The sequence below is a fragment of the Lotus japonicus genome, chromosome 1 (genome assembly GCF_012489685.1).
Source record: "Lotus japonicus ecotype B-129 chromosome 1, LjGifu_v1.2".
NCBI lineage: Eukaryota > Viridiplantae > Streptophyta > Magnoliopsida > Fabales > Fabaceae > Lotus > Lotus japonicus.
The window spans coordinates 115,615,070-115,630,825 of record NC_080041.1 but is presented as its reverse complement, the minus strand read 5'-3'; the positions used below and the strand labels follow the sequence as shown (position 1 = coordinate 115,630,825).

Below are 15,756 nucleotides of genomic sequence, written 5' to 3'. Positions count from 1 at the left end.
TCACTACTGAAAAAGCTTATTGTTTCTTTATTTTTACCGTTTATAGAGTTCAAATTTAGTTATGTATATATGATAAATGAAATAAGGTAGAGCATCTATTTAAAAAAAATGTTTATCGTACATTATCTGTATCTATAGTTGAATTATGGTGGAAGTTTGATATTCAGTTGGTCCTTCGTGTGACTTAACACTTTGTGTACACAAAGAAGCAAAGTACCACGATAGCCAGAGTGTATTAAAACTAAAGTACTCTTAAATCAAAATCTAATCAGGTTAATTCGCAATTAAGGATCATAAATGCTAAGTTGCCCAAACACCATACAAAATATTGGTTTATGTAAGACATTATTATCCTTCACAACAACCATATGATCTCATGAAATATATGGAAAAAATATAAAAAGTAATAGGTAAATATAATCTAGACATCAGTTATTTTAACACTAAGACTTTTCAAATTTCAAACGAATCTACATAATAACATCCATGGGCTTGGTCCTTCAGGCATAAACATCGTTAATAAAACCCTCCACGTCATCAAATTTACATCTGAATCCATTCATAGAGCTGCGTGGGGTTCACAATTCCCTTTATGTGGATCCCATCCCCTTTCATTAAGACTGCGAGCTCATTATAGATCTCAATTGTCGTTCGTTGAGGTGGATCTACAGTTGAAGTTGAAGTTGCAACTTCCGAGTTGACCTGACTCCTAGTAGGCTGATCTGAGCTCAACAGATCACTGTTGGCTTGGGTTGAGTCGGGCTCAAACTTTTTTCCTAAGAGAGTCCCTCTCGTCAAGAACTCATGAGCGAGATAGCCAGCCAAAAGCTGGTTTGAATATATCGGTTTGACATCTTCCGATTTGTTATTTTCAGGTCGATTGTGCTTTCTAGGCGGTAACATCTTAGAAGCATGTTGATTCATCGTCTCGATGAAAAGGCAAGGCTGTAAAATAATGAAATCATGTATACATGTATGTTTTCAACCAAATAGGGTCCATTATAAACAAGGTTTGAATTCGAATGTAAATAAAGAAAAATATATTTATAAGAAGATAATTAAAGCTACAACAACACTAAGAGTTAATATCAACAAATGAATTGGAAGAAAAAATGGATGTAATTGACATGACAGGGTAAGGGAGGGATAAAAGAAGCACCTTTATCTATTACTAGAGGCACGGTGTCATCCAAAGTTACCACTGAGAATAGAGGGTGAGGGCGATGAAAATGTGATTTTGGAATGAAGAGGTGAATAGATTAGAGGAAAAGGGCGAGTTAGAAAAAGGGTGAAGAGGAAACAAGGACAAAGAAACATAATATTGTTATTGAGATAAAAGTCGTCTTATAAATGTTTATCTGAGAAATTGTTTTACGCATTTGTCCCTGAGTTTCAAGTATGTAAACTATGACCCTATCTAATAGTATTTTTTTAATGAGTAATAATTGTTTGAAAAACCGTTGCGGTTATTGCAGTCAAATAGTCAAATGTATTATATATTGTAATTTAGTATATTTCTTAAATTTATATTTTATTACTGTAATTTATTATTTCTCATTAATGATATTCCTCAAGTCATTTCATAATAATGAAGAGTTGACTTCTATAATTGGATAGCAAATAACTAAATTTCAATTACTATTATTATTTAAAAAAATTCCTTAAGTTGTAATTAAAATTTAAATAATATTAACATTTAATTTTAAATATATGAATTTGAAAATTTTAACAATTAGCAATTAATATAATGAATAATAATTGGATGTAGTTTTTTTTTTAAATAAAGGATTATATATTAATATCCACACAAAAAACCCTTAGGGAGCGAGGAAAACCCCAATAATGATGAGGCATCTCAACAATCAAAAGAAAATCCCACAAAGCCGAAAAACCCCCAACCATGACCCCAAGAAAAATGGCCAACATAGGGCTAACAAAAGAGCAATACAGACCGGTCGGCAAGAGTACAAGCCAAAAAGAAAACCCTAAGACTACACAAGAACAACCCAAGAGAAACATACATAAATCATGTCATGAAATGTTCCTTGTATACCTTTTCTAGACCTCTAATAACATCTATGTCGTTTCCCTCAAACTCTAGCCCCAAGACTTTGCCAACAAGCCAAGTCGTTTTGGCTCGTGTGAAGTAACGTCCACCGCTAAAATGATCTGCGGCCGACGACGCCAAGGGCGAAGAGGCGAGAAGACCTTGCTCAAGCTCAACCTGAATCTCCTCACAGGCCAAGGGCAGAACAAGGGGCCTCTGGCAAGTAGAGGGAGCCTTTTTAGGACGCCCACAACGACGGGGCTGCTGAACTGGATCGTCAAGAGAATTCCCATTCTCATGCGAAGAACCAAAACTCTCCATACCCCCATCAAAAAGAACCAAACTCGAAGAAAGATGAGACTCCGGCTGAACCCGCGAGGCTATTTGAAGGGGCGTAGATTCTGCAGCTGCTCCAGAACTTGAGGCGAACAACTCAATAGTCTCGACACTCTCCAAAAACCCACTCCTAAACTTCACACCCGCAGGAAGCGAACTCAAGAGAGGGATTGTCCTCGGAACAAACAATTTCCTTAAGCCCACCGTTAACGATAGAAGATAGGGAGCAACAAGAAAGCTAAAGAGAGGAACATGACGACAATGAAGGCTTCTGCTCCACTCTCCAGACGAGGGACCCTAAAGAAGGATAGAAAACATACCTTTCTCCCTAAGCCCCTGTACAGCTGAAAGACCTGCAACGGGTTTATCTCCAATATGCACTTCCTCCGCACCCGCCACCTCAACAACTTCTATTCCGACAACGGTACTTAGTGTGCTGATAAGGTATAAGGAACTACTCAAAGGCCAACATGTCACACAAAACTTCTCTTCGGTGAAGCATCCTCAAACTAATTGTCAAACCTAAGCTGCTAACAACGTAATCCTTCGATGTGGGAAAGGGTTGGCTTGATCAGCTCCTTCACGTGCTTCGATCACACCGTACAACTCTGCACTTGACTGTTAGGGAAACATCGTACAAGTTGGCCTTTGGAGTTGAACCAATCATATCTCTTGAGATTGGTGAACCATCATGGTGAGTTCAAATTGTCCAAGGCGGCACAAGCAATCAGATATGTGTTAAGAGCTAGACCAGATAAAAGAGACTCCCTAAAAAAGATTACTCATCAGGCTTTTCATTTAGAGGGAGCCTCTTCATGTGTCCCATGTAAAAAAAAAAACTTGAAACCATATAGTTATTGACTAACTTTCTGATAAAAACATGTTGGTCTATATTATAATAAGTCTATTTAGAAAGAATGCATGACATATTTAAATACATTTTATAATATTAATTTCTATTAACCTATAATCTTATCGGCATATTTAGATATAGTTTCTATTTTAGTATATTTTAGCCCAAGTTTCTATAACTTTATTGGTCTATTTACATATAAAATCATTGGTCTACTTTAATATTTAATCATGTGACAAATTTTTAATAAGTTATCAGATTAGACTCGACTTTTAAATAGTTGAGATAAAACTCACAAAAAAACCTATCATAAATAATATCTCAGGCCTATAATTTTTGTACAGATCAGACCTATTTATACAAAGTTCAATCTATTTTCACTTCAACATACAAAGTATTAATATACATTGTTTTAAAAGTATATAAATGTAGAAAAATTACGAAGAGAAAGTTATATTCATATCACATGATGAAACCCACACCAAAAAAGGTTAAAATAATTGCTTTCCCGTTTGTCCCCCATGGTCATCGAAATCCTGTGAGCTGCGCCAATCAAATCAAATGTGGACAAGTAGAAGTTTTCTTTCTGGCTTTGGAATTTTTATACTTTGAATATAGAGAGAAGTTAATTATTGAGCAAACGGGGACAAAAGAAATGAACAATTGTTTGCAGAAATTGCAAGTGATTAATGATGATTGGTCATTTTGCTGTTCCCATCCAACGGCGGTGATCTAGCTGCATCACCAAAATTCACAGTCATTCAAGTCTGTAACCTTAACCTCATTGGCTACGTTCACCAAAATTCCTCCACTAATATTTTATCCACTATAATATTTTTTTTGATGAAAATCCACTATAATATTTTTTTTTATGAAAATCCACTATAATATTTTAATTCATACAATGAACTGTATGTTATATTTTTTTCAAAATATTTAACTAAATATGGATTTAAGATAGAGGATATATTTAAATATAATTTGTATTGGTAAATTGAAAATAAATAAATAATATTAGATATTTATAGAGTAAAATTTTAAATGAAAATTTTCAAGTTTTTTTTTTGAAACTTTTAAGTTTATTTAAACAAATAAATTATTATTAGACTCAATTAGAAAATTTATTTATTTGATATGAACTTGATTTAGTAGATTTTTAAGAATAAACATTGAAACTTAAAATTTAAAAATTGTTTAAAACTATTTTTTTGTTATAAAATGATATTATAAGCCCAACACGTTGATCCATTAGAAGAGGTCATTCGCAACCAAAAGAATACAAATTACTAATTAAGATAAATAGATACTATTTCATATTACTAGATATATCTGTTAGAAGACTACTTGATCTTTTGTAAATTTGCAATAACCATGTGTATATACATAGACGAGATACATCTCTTAGATATACACTACTTCTATCATAATCCTAATTCTTTCCTAACCTTGTTGACTTAAATGTTAAAATGTCTTATAGGTACCTACATTCGATGTCCACCATAAAAGACCTTGTTTAGAGGAGTATTATAGCATGCAAGTTGTAGAACATCAACATTATCACACTCATTAAGGTTTGTTAATTGTTTTCCTGATGTATCTATCGAAAATTAAGGTTTGTTAATTAAGATGAAGGGAATTCAGTTACGACACATGAAGAATAATAACAACTTCATGTATAAATAAAGAATACCCACCAAAATTCAGGTATGCACACTTTATTATAACTGACTCCGCTCGATTTTAAATCGACTTGACAGCTGCCAGAGTCTCTTTTACATATGACTCTCGTCGTCTCATGAGCCGGAGCTTCGGATCCGACCCGCCAACACAGTCAGGAGAACACATCAGTCCACAAAGCAGAACATAAGGATCACTACGTGGGATCTGAGTGAGTAATTCAACCAAATAACTCTGGAGGATGTTTCTGTCCAAAGACATTGAATCTTGTGTTTAATTATTTGCCAACAAACAGGACAAGAGTATGGAAAAGAAGAGGTGTACCCCGGTACAAAGCTGTGTGTATCTCTCAAAATGACTGTTCTGCCAATCTGCTTCATATGTGACTGTGAGTGAATGCTTTGGGTCCTGCATGATAAAAGACTCTGACATTCTTGCCGGGTGTGCACGTGAGGTTTGCGGTGGCCCCTACTACAGGGAGTGGGTTCAATACTTACTCCAATATGAAAAGCTAGAATCTGAATTTTGCTGAATCAAGAATTTTTAATTTTTAGTGTTTGGAATCATGTTGAAGCATTACATTAAGCCAAAGACAAAGCTAGCAGCTGCATAGTACATTTGAATTAGCTAATCACATAACTTCCTTTCCAAAATCAATTTTAGCTTCATGATCAATTGTAGCTTGTTTGAATTTACACTATGTAGAGAAGGATGCGAACACCCACTTAATTATGGTGACTTTTATCTACACTCAGGAAAAATTTACAATATATAGTTTCTAGAGTTACTGTGTTTTGAACTGTGTGCTTGCCGTTGCCACCAATCCAATCCAAACACACTCATCTCCAATGGTTTCAACATTCAACACCCTTAACACTCAACTTTTTCTCTTCCCAACACTTCACATCACCTTCTCTCTTCCGTTCAACACTTCATTCAACTTTTACCCACTCCAATGGTTTTTCATTCAACACCCTACCCCCTACCCCACCACTTTTTTTATTTCATATTTTGATTTAATTTTATATTTTTCTTTTTATAATTTCATAAAATTAAAATTTTCTATAAAAATTAAATTAAATAAACTATTATCGATTTAATTTAATTTAATGTTTTTTTAAATTAACGTAATATTTTTTAACGTAAATTAAATTAAAACACTTAACAATTTAATATTTTTTAAAAAAATATACACAATAATTTATTTTATTTTATTAACTTCAAATGGAAACAAAGGGATAATAGAAAGATAATAATTAAGATGAATAAGATGATGGAAAACTTGAATTTTTTTTCTGTGTCCAAATCAAACGAACCAAGTCTCTATTTATAGAGAAAAAAAATCATGAATTTTGGTAAAAATATTATTTTTTAAAATTTTTTTGTGAATGAAATAATTGAGTTGGAAAGATTAGGATAAGACTATCAGTAATGGTATTGAAAGAGGAGTGTTGAATGTTGAAATGGGTATGTAATGGTGTTTAATGGAAGTGTTGAAAGTTGAAAGGGGGAGAGAGGAGTTGAAAAAATTCAACACTTGTGAAACCTGTGCTCGGTGACACGTGGCACGGCCTGGTTGGTGAATGCCAAGCGCGTGCCACACACGCGCCGACAAGGCGCGTAAGCTGCAGAACTGGCAGACGGTGGGTCCCAGGCGACCCGGACGTGAGACGCGTGGCACGCGTCGGTTGGGCACCGACAGGCGCGTGCGTGCCACGCGTCAGAGGAAAGAGAGACGGCCTGCAGTTGGGACGCGTGTCACGTATTGATTGGTCCGGACGATTTTCTTTTATCCTAATCTTTCCAACTCAATTATTTTATTCAAAAAATTTTTATCAAAATTCATGATTTTTTTTCTCTATAAATAGAGACTTGGTTCGTTTGATTTGGACACAGAAAAAAAAAATCAAGTTTTTCATCATCTTATTCATCTTATTATCTTTCTACTATCTCCTTTGCTTTAAAATTAATCCCAATAATTTAATTTACGTTAAAAAAATATTACGTTAATTTAATTTAATTTAAATAAATAAAAAAAACATTAAATTAAATTAAATCCATAATAGTTTATTTAATTTAATTTTTATCGAAAATTTTAATTTTATGAAATCATAAAAAGAATATAAAATTAAATCAAAATATGAAATAAAAGTGGTGGGGTAGGGGGTAGGGTGTTGAATGAAAAACCATTGGAGTGGGTAAAAGTTGAATGAAGTGTTGAACCGGAGAGAGAAGGTGATGTAGAGTGTTGGGAAGAGAAAAAGTGGAGTGTTGAGGGTGTTGAATGTTAAAACCATTGGAGATAGTCTAAACGAAAATCACCCGGACCAATCAAACGGAGCCACGTGTTGATCTGCAGCCCCTCTCTCTCCACTGGGTCCCACACGCAGGTTTCAACTATGATGAATTTTTTCAACTCCTCTCCCCCCCTTTCAACTTTCAACACTTCAATTCAACACCATTATTTACCCCTTTCAACACTAAACACCCTCGTTTCAACACCATTAAAGATAGTCTAAGTGTTGTACAAGCCATATTTTTTTTTTCTTTCTATAAATGAAACTCATTTGATAGGTCATTGGTTCTGGAAGATGTTAACGAAGAAGCACAAAATAGAGGAATTACATCTTGAAAAAAAAAGGAACATGATTAAATGCAGTCATCAAGATTGTTCTAATAAATCTTCCAAATATAAATTTACTAAGTATCTTCCTGTGGACAAAACATCAAGTCTCTTCTCACTTGGTTCATATTTTCCCTTCCGAAGCTGATAGCGATGTGTTACCGCTGATATAGTATAAGCTTGTCCTTCTATTGTCACACTCTCCCCACATTGCAAGTTCTGCTTTGAAAAAAGAAAGACAAAAAAAGGAAAGAAAATGAACATTATGCAAATGCCTGCATCAACGTGACATGTTCCTTTTTTCCATTCTCACAGTCATGTCAGATCATATGACAAGAAAATAAAGGTTGTGTTGGATCACCAGTGTGAATAATTGAATCAACATGACAATAATTGACAACATGACAGGTAATCAATAATGTTTTGATAAAGAAGCATTTAAAAGTTGAACCGATGAATCTATCACTAATTTTCTGCTTTCAGAACAGAACTATAAAGGCAAAAAACAATCACAGCTAGTTAACCAAACAGCTTGCTCCAATTCCTTATCTCATATGGACCCATCTTCCATCCCATTTAATGTTTTTCTATTGAAAAATGAGAAACAAACAATGGATCCAAAAGAAGCAATCACAACCATAATCCCCACACATGTAAAATACTAAGATTTCATTATCCTTTTACTTCTGTGTGTTATATGCTCCAACATGTGCATTGCCTTCAATTATATGGCTGCCCACTTCTTAGAAATGATTGCATCTCCCCCCATCCACATGTTCACATATAGCATGAGATATGCAAGGCTCTATAAAATACACAACTTTATTCTTCAAAACTACAAAGCTAAATTTTGTGGAAGCATGCCAAGAGTTCGCAATTTTCCTTTTAAACCATCCTAACAAGGAAAGGTCTATATAATACACAACTTTATTCTTCAAATCTAATATTTTCTTGACTCTAGAGAGAAGCAAAGTCAAATCTAAATAAACATGAAAAGCTTACTAAAGAAGCTCAATTGAACTTCCATGGATAGTTTCCACCACGTTAATGTTTATGTTTATTTGGGGATATTTCTCTTTGCACGGCCGTACCAAAGATAACTTCAGGAAATTAATTTCACCAAATTATTGGGTTCCGAAAAATTAATTTCCAGAAGCATGTGATTGGTACAATGAGAGAAAACGGGGGTGCGAATAGTAACCACCCTATTTGGGTGCTAAAAGGGGGACTACAATAAATCTTTATTTTAGAATAGCCATTAGAATCTGGATTAGGCCTAATCTACCCCAAAAGCTAGCTTAGACGTGAGGATTTCTCTACCCTTTGTAAGAACTATCTTGGTTATCTCTAGTCCATCTGAGACTTCTCAACCCCCTCATGCCCGGGGCTACCATCTTAGAATTTGGATTAGGCCCACTCTACCCCCAAAGTATGTGTAAAGTAACCACTTATCCCAAAAGCTTAAGCATATAGTGAACATAATCCCTTGTGCGTGTAAATACCCATAGTAAGTACTTAATTCTACAGTTAACCTCAGGTTTTGTGATATATATGCATAAAAAGCCTTGGATATTACTCTAGCACCAAAGAGCTTTATACTATTACTCTAGAACCAAAGCACCTTAAAATGATGACTATGTTTTTGTGAAGTTGTAAGGTCCAAAAAGTTTCATTCGTGAAAAAGCAAGAAAGGTTGTCAAACTCAAGAGTCTATGAAAACTCATGAAGCGTCCTTAGACTCAAACCTCTAAACTCACTAGTAAACTTGTAGGAGCTCACCTATTAAAAGAGATAGTATTTAAAAACCTATCATTATGTAGCTTGACGACCTTGACCCCCTAGTTTCAAACATCATGTGATGGGGCAACAGTTTTAACAAAACATAGGCAAGAAATAACAGTTCATAAATATCAATCAGAAATAACAAAGGCGAAATGACAATGAGCCAAGGCAAGAAACATCAACTCAAAAATCATAAATAACAATTCTATGATGAGCTCAGCCCAAACCAATGAACCAAGGACAAGAGAATGGATGAGTTCTGTAAGAACAACTATGTAGTGACCTTCAATGAACCATTAAAGTGAGTTGAAAGAACAGAAGGTGAAAATAAACAGGTTTGAAAAAGAGCACAACACAACAGAGTTTGAAACAGAAAATCAAAGACCAGAACACAATGGGTTGAAGCTGGGTTCAATCATTCAAGCCACGCTGAAGCTGGGTTCATAAGTGATAAGTGATAAGTCAAGATCAATTTGCAAATGTTGGGTTCAGATCATGATGTGTTTTATACTTTTATTGATTTGCAGAAGTTTGGTTCATAATGGCTGGATGCTGGGCCTTTTCTTAAAGAGGATATGTATTTTGTCACATGACAGCTGAATGCTGTGTTAACTGAAATCTCGAAGGCTGAGCAGCATTTTTAGGTTTCTTACCAACCCAAATGTTTTGGGCATGTTACTTGGCCTTTAGGTTGGGGGTAGAAATTAGGTCACATTTTCTGATTCATCAAATATCTCATAGACATGATCATGTGAAGACCAAGTGAGGCCGGGTCTATCTGAGCCTATGAAGAATCAAGTTAGCTCAATTTTGGAATCTAGAATCATAAATGTGTACATTTTTTATGATTTAACTTGCAAGTTTAACTAAAACAAGTGTCGCATACAGGGCTTAAAAGGTGTGACTCACTGGTGTTCATCAAATACATTTTTACTATTTTAGTTAACTTTTTTGACTAAAAGTTTCAACCAAAAGTGTTCTTTATAGGGAAAGCCAGCATTAAATTGTCACTGAAAAGTAGAAAGTACTTCTCTTGTTTCATTAATAGATCAGTAGATCAGTAGGCTTTCATATGAACCTTCAAGGTTGTCCACTGATTGTATTTTAACAGATATTACAATATTATAGTTATTCACTATGTTAGGAGGCCTGTTAAGCTGTACTTAAAAACAGAAGCGTTAGGTTCATGATTTGTAACATATCTATCATGTAATCAGATCCTGTATTGCTCAAAAGGATTCTCTATTATCTCCTATCCCTCTAACCCTATAATCATAGTTATCGATCGCGGCAAATCGCGGCGCTATCGCGCCGTCGCGTCGCGTCGCGGCCGCTCGCCGCGATTCTGAAGCCATCGCGTCGCGGAACGCCGTCGCGGCTGTCGCGCCGCAAATCGCGGCAAGATCGCGGCCTTATCGCGTGAGATCGCGGCGCCACAAGAAGAAGATAAGGTACAGTTGTGGAAAAACCTAAATTGCCCTTGAAATTTTATAATTAGGTTAAACTTTGAGGGCAATTTTGGGATTTCGCACATAAATAAATGAAACGCGCGTTTCATCTCTCCCTATTCATCTTCTTCTTCAGCTTCTTCTTCAGCGACAGAACCCATGGCCACTGCGATCTTCTTCAGCCACCTTCCACCTTCGATCAGCACCCATGGCCACCGCCGACCTCCGACAAGCATCGTCCAACTTCCGACGAACGCTGTGAGGTGACTTTCAGCCAATCTCCGGCGACCACTGCCCTTGGGCCTCTGTTCTGCTCTGTTTTTTTTTATTTTTCTTTCCTTTCTTTTCCTCTTAATTTTCTATTCTCAATCAATTCATTTTGTTACCAGTTCTCTCGCATGGCATCCTCTTCCTCCTCTCTTCTCTATCATCTCATCTGTTTGTTCTAGATTTTAAGTTATATTTATCATTTTTTTAGTTATTATATGTATATACTATTATACTATTAATTATATAAAATTATATATGAAAAATCAAAATAGCGGCCATCCCGCTATGCGCTATCCCACTATCCCACTTTTGGGGTCGGCCGCTACGCGCCGCTATCCGGGATTGACTACTATGCCTATAATTTTTCAACAAAAGTCAGAGCCATATATTATTGATAAAACTATAGTTACTTCAATTTAAAGATTCAAGATAAGAGAACGTTGAGTATATGAACATCACTAAGTTTATTCTAAGCTTCAACTTCTAGAGAATAATTCCATCTTTGGGTATTGTTCATGACATGGACACTACTAAACTACATTGAGCTTAAGAGCCCAGTAGATCGAAAAGTCTCAACAGCAGAAGCAGATATCTGCAAACATCTTATGCCCCAGCAGGTAAAAGCTTCAATATATCAGCTTTGAAGCCTTAATCGTTAGTACTGTCTTATTCAGTAACAAATTCAAATACCAAAATCTAGAAGTAAGATTTCAACTCCGAAAAGGAAACAATTCCTTACCAAGCCACTCATTACTTTAGGGAATGTTAGTATGGACATGTGAAAGATAAGAAGGACTAAACTTTTATCTTCAATTTATGAAAATTATGACATAATTACACAATTTTATGGCGCGGCTATTAGACATGCAATATAGTATGGGGTTGAACGTTAGGTGGTAAAATGTCAACAAGAAAGTAACTTAGCAACATAGACAAGAATGTTATCATGGATGAATGATTACATGAGATAGATGATCATGTTAGGATGAATTAGTAGGAATACAATTATTAGAGAGAAAGTAGGGTGACTCCTACTGAAAAAAAGATGATACAGCCTTGACTTAGGTGGTATAATAAATATGGATGGAGGAGACCACCAAAAAGCATTGATATGAAGGGTTAACCAAATGGATGATAGTCTAAGAGTTGGGAGTAGAGAGACTAAGGAAAACTGTAAGTCTCGAGGGATATTCTGAAGTAAATGTATCTTCGATAATTGGGCACTATAGCCTCGTTTACAAGAGTTTATTTGAGCTCATCTTATAGCATAAGCGCTTATACGAGTGCTTGGGAGAACTTATGTAAATAGCTTATGACCTACCTATTTGCCTAGAGCTTATTTTTATTAGTTGCTCAAATTAGCTTATGAATAAACACTTATGCAATAAAAGCTAATTGCACTTAATTAAGATCATATCATAAACCCGACCACACTTAGTGCGGAAAAAGGCTTGATCGCTGTGCTTTGCATAACGTGCATAAGAACAAACAAAAGACAATTGGAAGGTTATGGACTTACAATATTTCACTAAAAATGATAATCTCAAATTAAAAGCTAAACCTCTGTATTCCCTTCTCATCATCCAAACACACCCTAATCAATTCAGAAGTTCAATTTCTAAACGGTCACATCTCAACTTTGAAGCTTTCAAATTCAATGTTGATATGTTTCCATAAAAATCATTGATACGAAGTGTTAACCAAATAGACGATAGTCTAAGAGTTACGAATAGAGACAGACCAAGGAAAACTAAAAGTCTCTCTCGAGATTCTGACGGCGTTTGGAAGCGCTTACTTGAGCTTATCTGATAGCAAAAGCGCTCACGTAAGTCCTTTAGTGAGTTTACATAAATAACTTCTGACCTATCTATAAGTCTTTTTAAGCTTACTGTCACATGCTGTTTATATTAGCTTATGAATAACCACTTACGTCTAACATATTTTGAGCTTATTTTATTAAGTTTGTCAAATTACCTTATGAATAAGCGGCGATAGATAGGCGCTTAATTAAGCTGTTTACCCAAACTCGCTGGTATAATCCATCTACAATAATTGAGCATTATGACATGACCAGATTGATAAATGAAAGGGTTGGTTGATGGGAAAGTACTTACAGGGGGTAAGCAACGAACACCGAGAGACTTGGGAGGAGGAGTAATCTCAACCACTTTGTAAGCGTGGATACTGCTGCTGCTGCTGCTACCGCGTTCTCTATCTCGATCTCTGTCTCTCTTCCTGCTACTGCACGAAACCTCAAGCGACGTCGTCTGACAAAAAGAGGAAGAAGAGAGTCAGACAAAAAAAAAAAAGAGGAAAATTCCGATGAAAGAAGCGGTTGAATTGAAAGTGGCGGCACCGGCACCGCACCTTGTGGTATGAGGAACCGAGGCCAATGTTGCATGCTGCCATTGCCATTCTCCAAATTCCTTTTCCTCTTGGCAAAATGGTAACCAGAAAAATTCCAGATTATTTTTTAATGGTTGGACAGGACACGAGGCTCAAATTTTACAAACCATTTTTTTGTCGTTGGAATTAAAATTAAAATGAATTTTTTATGTCATAGAATTTAATTGAATGCTTGTGTAAAAGAATTAAAGAAGCTTACACTACACATTTTCTCATTTAGTTATGTTTCTGTTGGATAATTCAGTTATGAAGATTCATTCATCCTTTCAAAAAAAAAGTTTCATTCATGAAAAAAAAAATTACTCATTAGTTCTCAAGATGTTATTTAATTTAACTTCTTTTATTTATTTTTAAGAATTTATTTACACAGTTTCAAAAAAGAATTTATAAACACAATAATACAAGTATTATTAATAAAAATGAGGTAAATTTTTTTAGTTCCTAATATAAAAATTAAATAGTTACTTACAAAAATGAATGAGTTGAGTTTTCAAGAAAGATTCATGGCACGTAACACTGATAGACCATTTTCGACACCAATTTTGTGGCGGTTCTAAACCACCACAAAGATTTTTTTTTCCGTCCATTTCCCACTTTGTGGTGGTCCTAAATCTCCTACAAAAGTGGGTGTCCGAAGTGGTCTAGCATTATATCATGATACGTGTATAAGGACCGTTGAATTTTGGAGATGAGAGATGTAAGACCTGGATTTTCAGAACAAGCTAATTTCCGACTCACGCGTAGAATCAGTGTAAGCGTGACAGGAGTTTGATATTTGAGAAAGATTAATGAAGAAGAAAGTTCAGGAATTGCTTGAGGAATGTTGCGTAGTCATTTTAGGAATTAGAGCGAGTCGTCTGCACACCCGCCTTATGGCAAGCGTGTCCAGAATAGGCTAATTTCGCTTTAGAGCAACGTTTTAAGTGAGATTTCGAATCCTTGGAAAATTTAAAGATTTTCTTTATTTTTCCTTCGACCAGCGTTTCATTTCGGAACTCTAGACTGTACGCACGATAGTATTCACTTTTCGGAAGTCCGACGACGCTAATTTCCTTGCTTCGAAACCCTAGATTCGAGCGATGGATGAAGACTTTTTCTATTCGGGACTTCTAACGAAGTTTCCGTCCGCGTTGCCAGATTTGTTTCGACATTTCCAATCTTTCTTCAGAAGGAAGTTTTGTCGTCTGAGCATCACAGCAAAAAGTAGTTTAACGGGACAGATTAACTTACACCGCCTTTGGGATTTTTGATATCGTTTTTCCCAAATCATAGATAATTGTTTTGAGTTCTGGAATTCTGACGCCAGAATCTCTCTTAAAATTCCTCGGTGGACGTGCTGCAAAAATCGAAATCGCGAAATTTTCATTTTCCCGCGATTTCACCCGCCTATAAATAGCTCGAAAAAGCAAAATCTCTTCATTCTCACCCATTCAAGGCCGCGAGCAAGGAGAGAGGAGGAGAGGAGAAATTTTCGCGAAAACTTGACCAATCTTCGTGCAGTTCGTCCCTACTTCTAGGTATTGAGGTAACTAGCATGAATCCTACCTCTGTTTACTGTTTCTGTTGCGTTTCTGAAGTCGTTTCTGTGCTCACAGTTTTGAGCTTTTTCTAAAATTGTCCGATTTCCTTGATTTCTTGGTTGGGTTATGTTCCTTATGTTCCCATGAGTCTAAAACCTCTGTCAGTAATCGCCGATTGCGATTCAGTTGTCCAAGATCTGAAAAATTGATTCAAAACCCCATTAGTCGCACATTTCGAAACTTTATTGTCGAAAAGCTGTAATCTGACTTCGTGCCTTTAGGATTTGTTGTCACGGATGTCATGAGGATCAATGCTGTCAAATTTGTTTTCCGAACTGATAACTTTGAAGTTTTGAGCCTTTATTTTGGACCAAAATGCCCCTGTATTTCGACCCGATTGTCCGAAAATTGTTCCGACAATTTCTTTGCCTTATTTTTACCCTAAAACTACCCTGTGAATTGATTTAGATCGAAGAAAAAGTTCGAAAACCCTATTTTCCATAGTGGCCGAAACCTAATTGCTTGGGTACCGTGTCCAAAAATAATTTTTGGGTCTCTATGACCTGAGCCATTGCGTAGCTCTTTCAATTGTCGAAATTTTGGCGCCGGTTTCGTGTCATTCTGAGTTCTGTAGCTCGAGTTATGCTCGTTTTAGCGAACGAAGTCTCCGTTGTCAATTTGTGCCTAAATAGGAACTCTGAAGCTTTAGAGGCTTTCTTTACGATTTCGATTAGTATTAGTAGATCGTGTTGCTCCTAGTGAAGCTTGTGTTGATGATTGTGTTTTCTTTGTTC

At 35.7% G+C, this 15,756-nt stretch overlaps 2 protein-coding genes across 4 annotated transcripts; both read right to left on the bottom strand.

Annotated features, from left to right (window-relative positions):
• Window positions 1–479: 479 nt before the first annotated feature.
• LOC130732489 (uncharacterized) lies at window positions 480–937 on the bottom strand. The gene has a single exon (XM_057584526.1). The coding sequence runs from the start codon at window positions 922–924 to the stop codon at window positions 544–546; it is 381 nt and encodes a 126-aa protein (XP_057440509.1). The 5' UTR covers window positions 925–937; the 3' UTR covers window positions 480–543.
• Window positions 938–7,435: 6,498 nt separating this feature from the next.
• On the bottom strand, window positions 7,436–13,564 carry LOC130729581 (uncharacterized). Of its 3 annotated transcripts, XR_009016054.1 has the most exons (4): window positions 13,404–13,564; window positions 13,151–13,303; window positions 13,011–13,079; window positions 7,618–7,755 (listed from the first exon to the last, which is right to left on the bottom strand). XR_009016054.1 is itself a non-coding variant. In XM_057581378.1 (3 exons), exons 1-3 carry the CDS (start codon window positions 13,449–13,451, stop codon window positions 7,576–7,578), a joined length of 384 nt encoding a protein of 127 aa, XP_057437361.1. In that variant the 5' UTR covers window positions 13,452–13,564; the 3' UTR covers window positions 7,436–7,575. The 3 variants fall into 3 exon arrangements, 2 of the variants coding, with proteins under 2 accessions (XP_057437361.1, XP_057437362.1); XM_057581378.1 differs by lacking the exon at window positions 13,011–13,079 and having other exon boundaries at window positions 7,436–7,758; XM_057581379.1 differs by lacking the exon at window positions 13,011–13,079 and having other exon boundaries at window positions 7,436–7,755.
• Window positions 13,565–15,756: the final 2,192 nt, after the last annotated feature.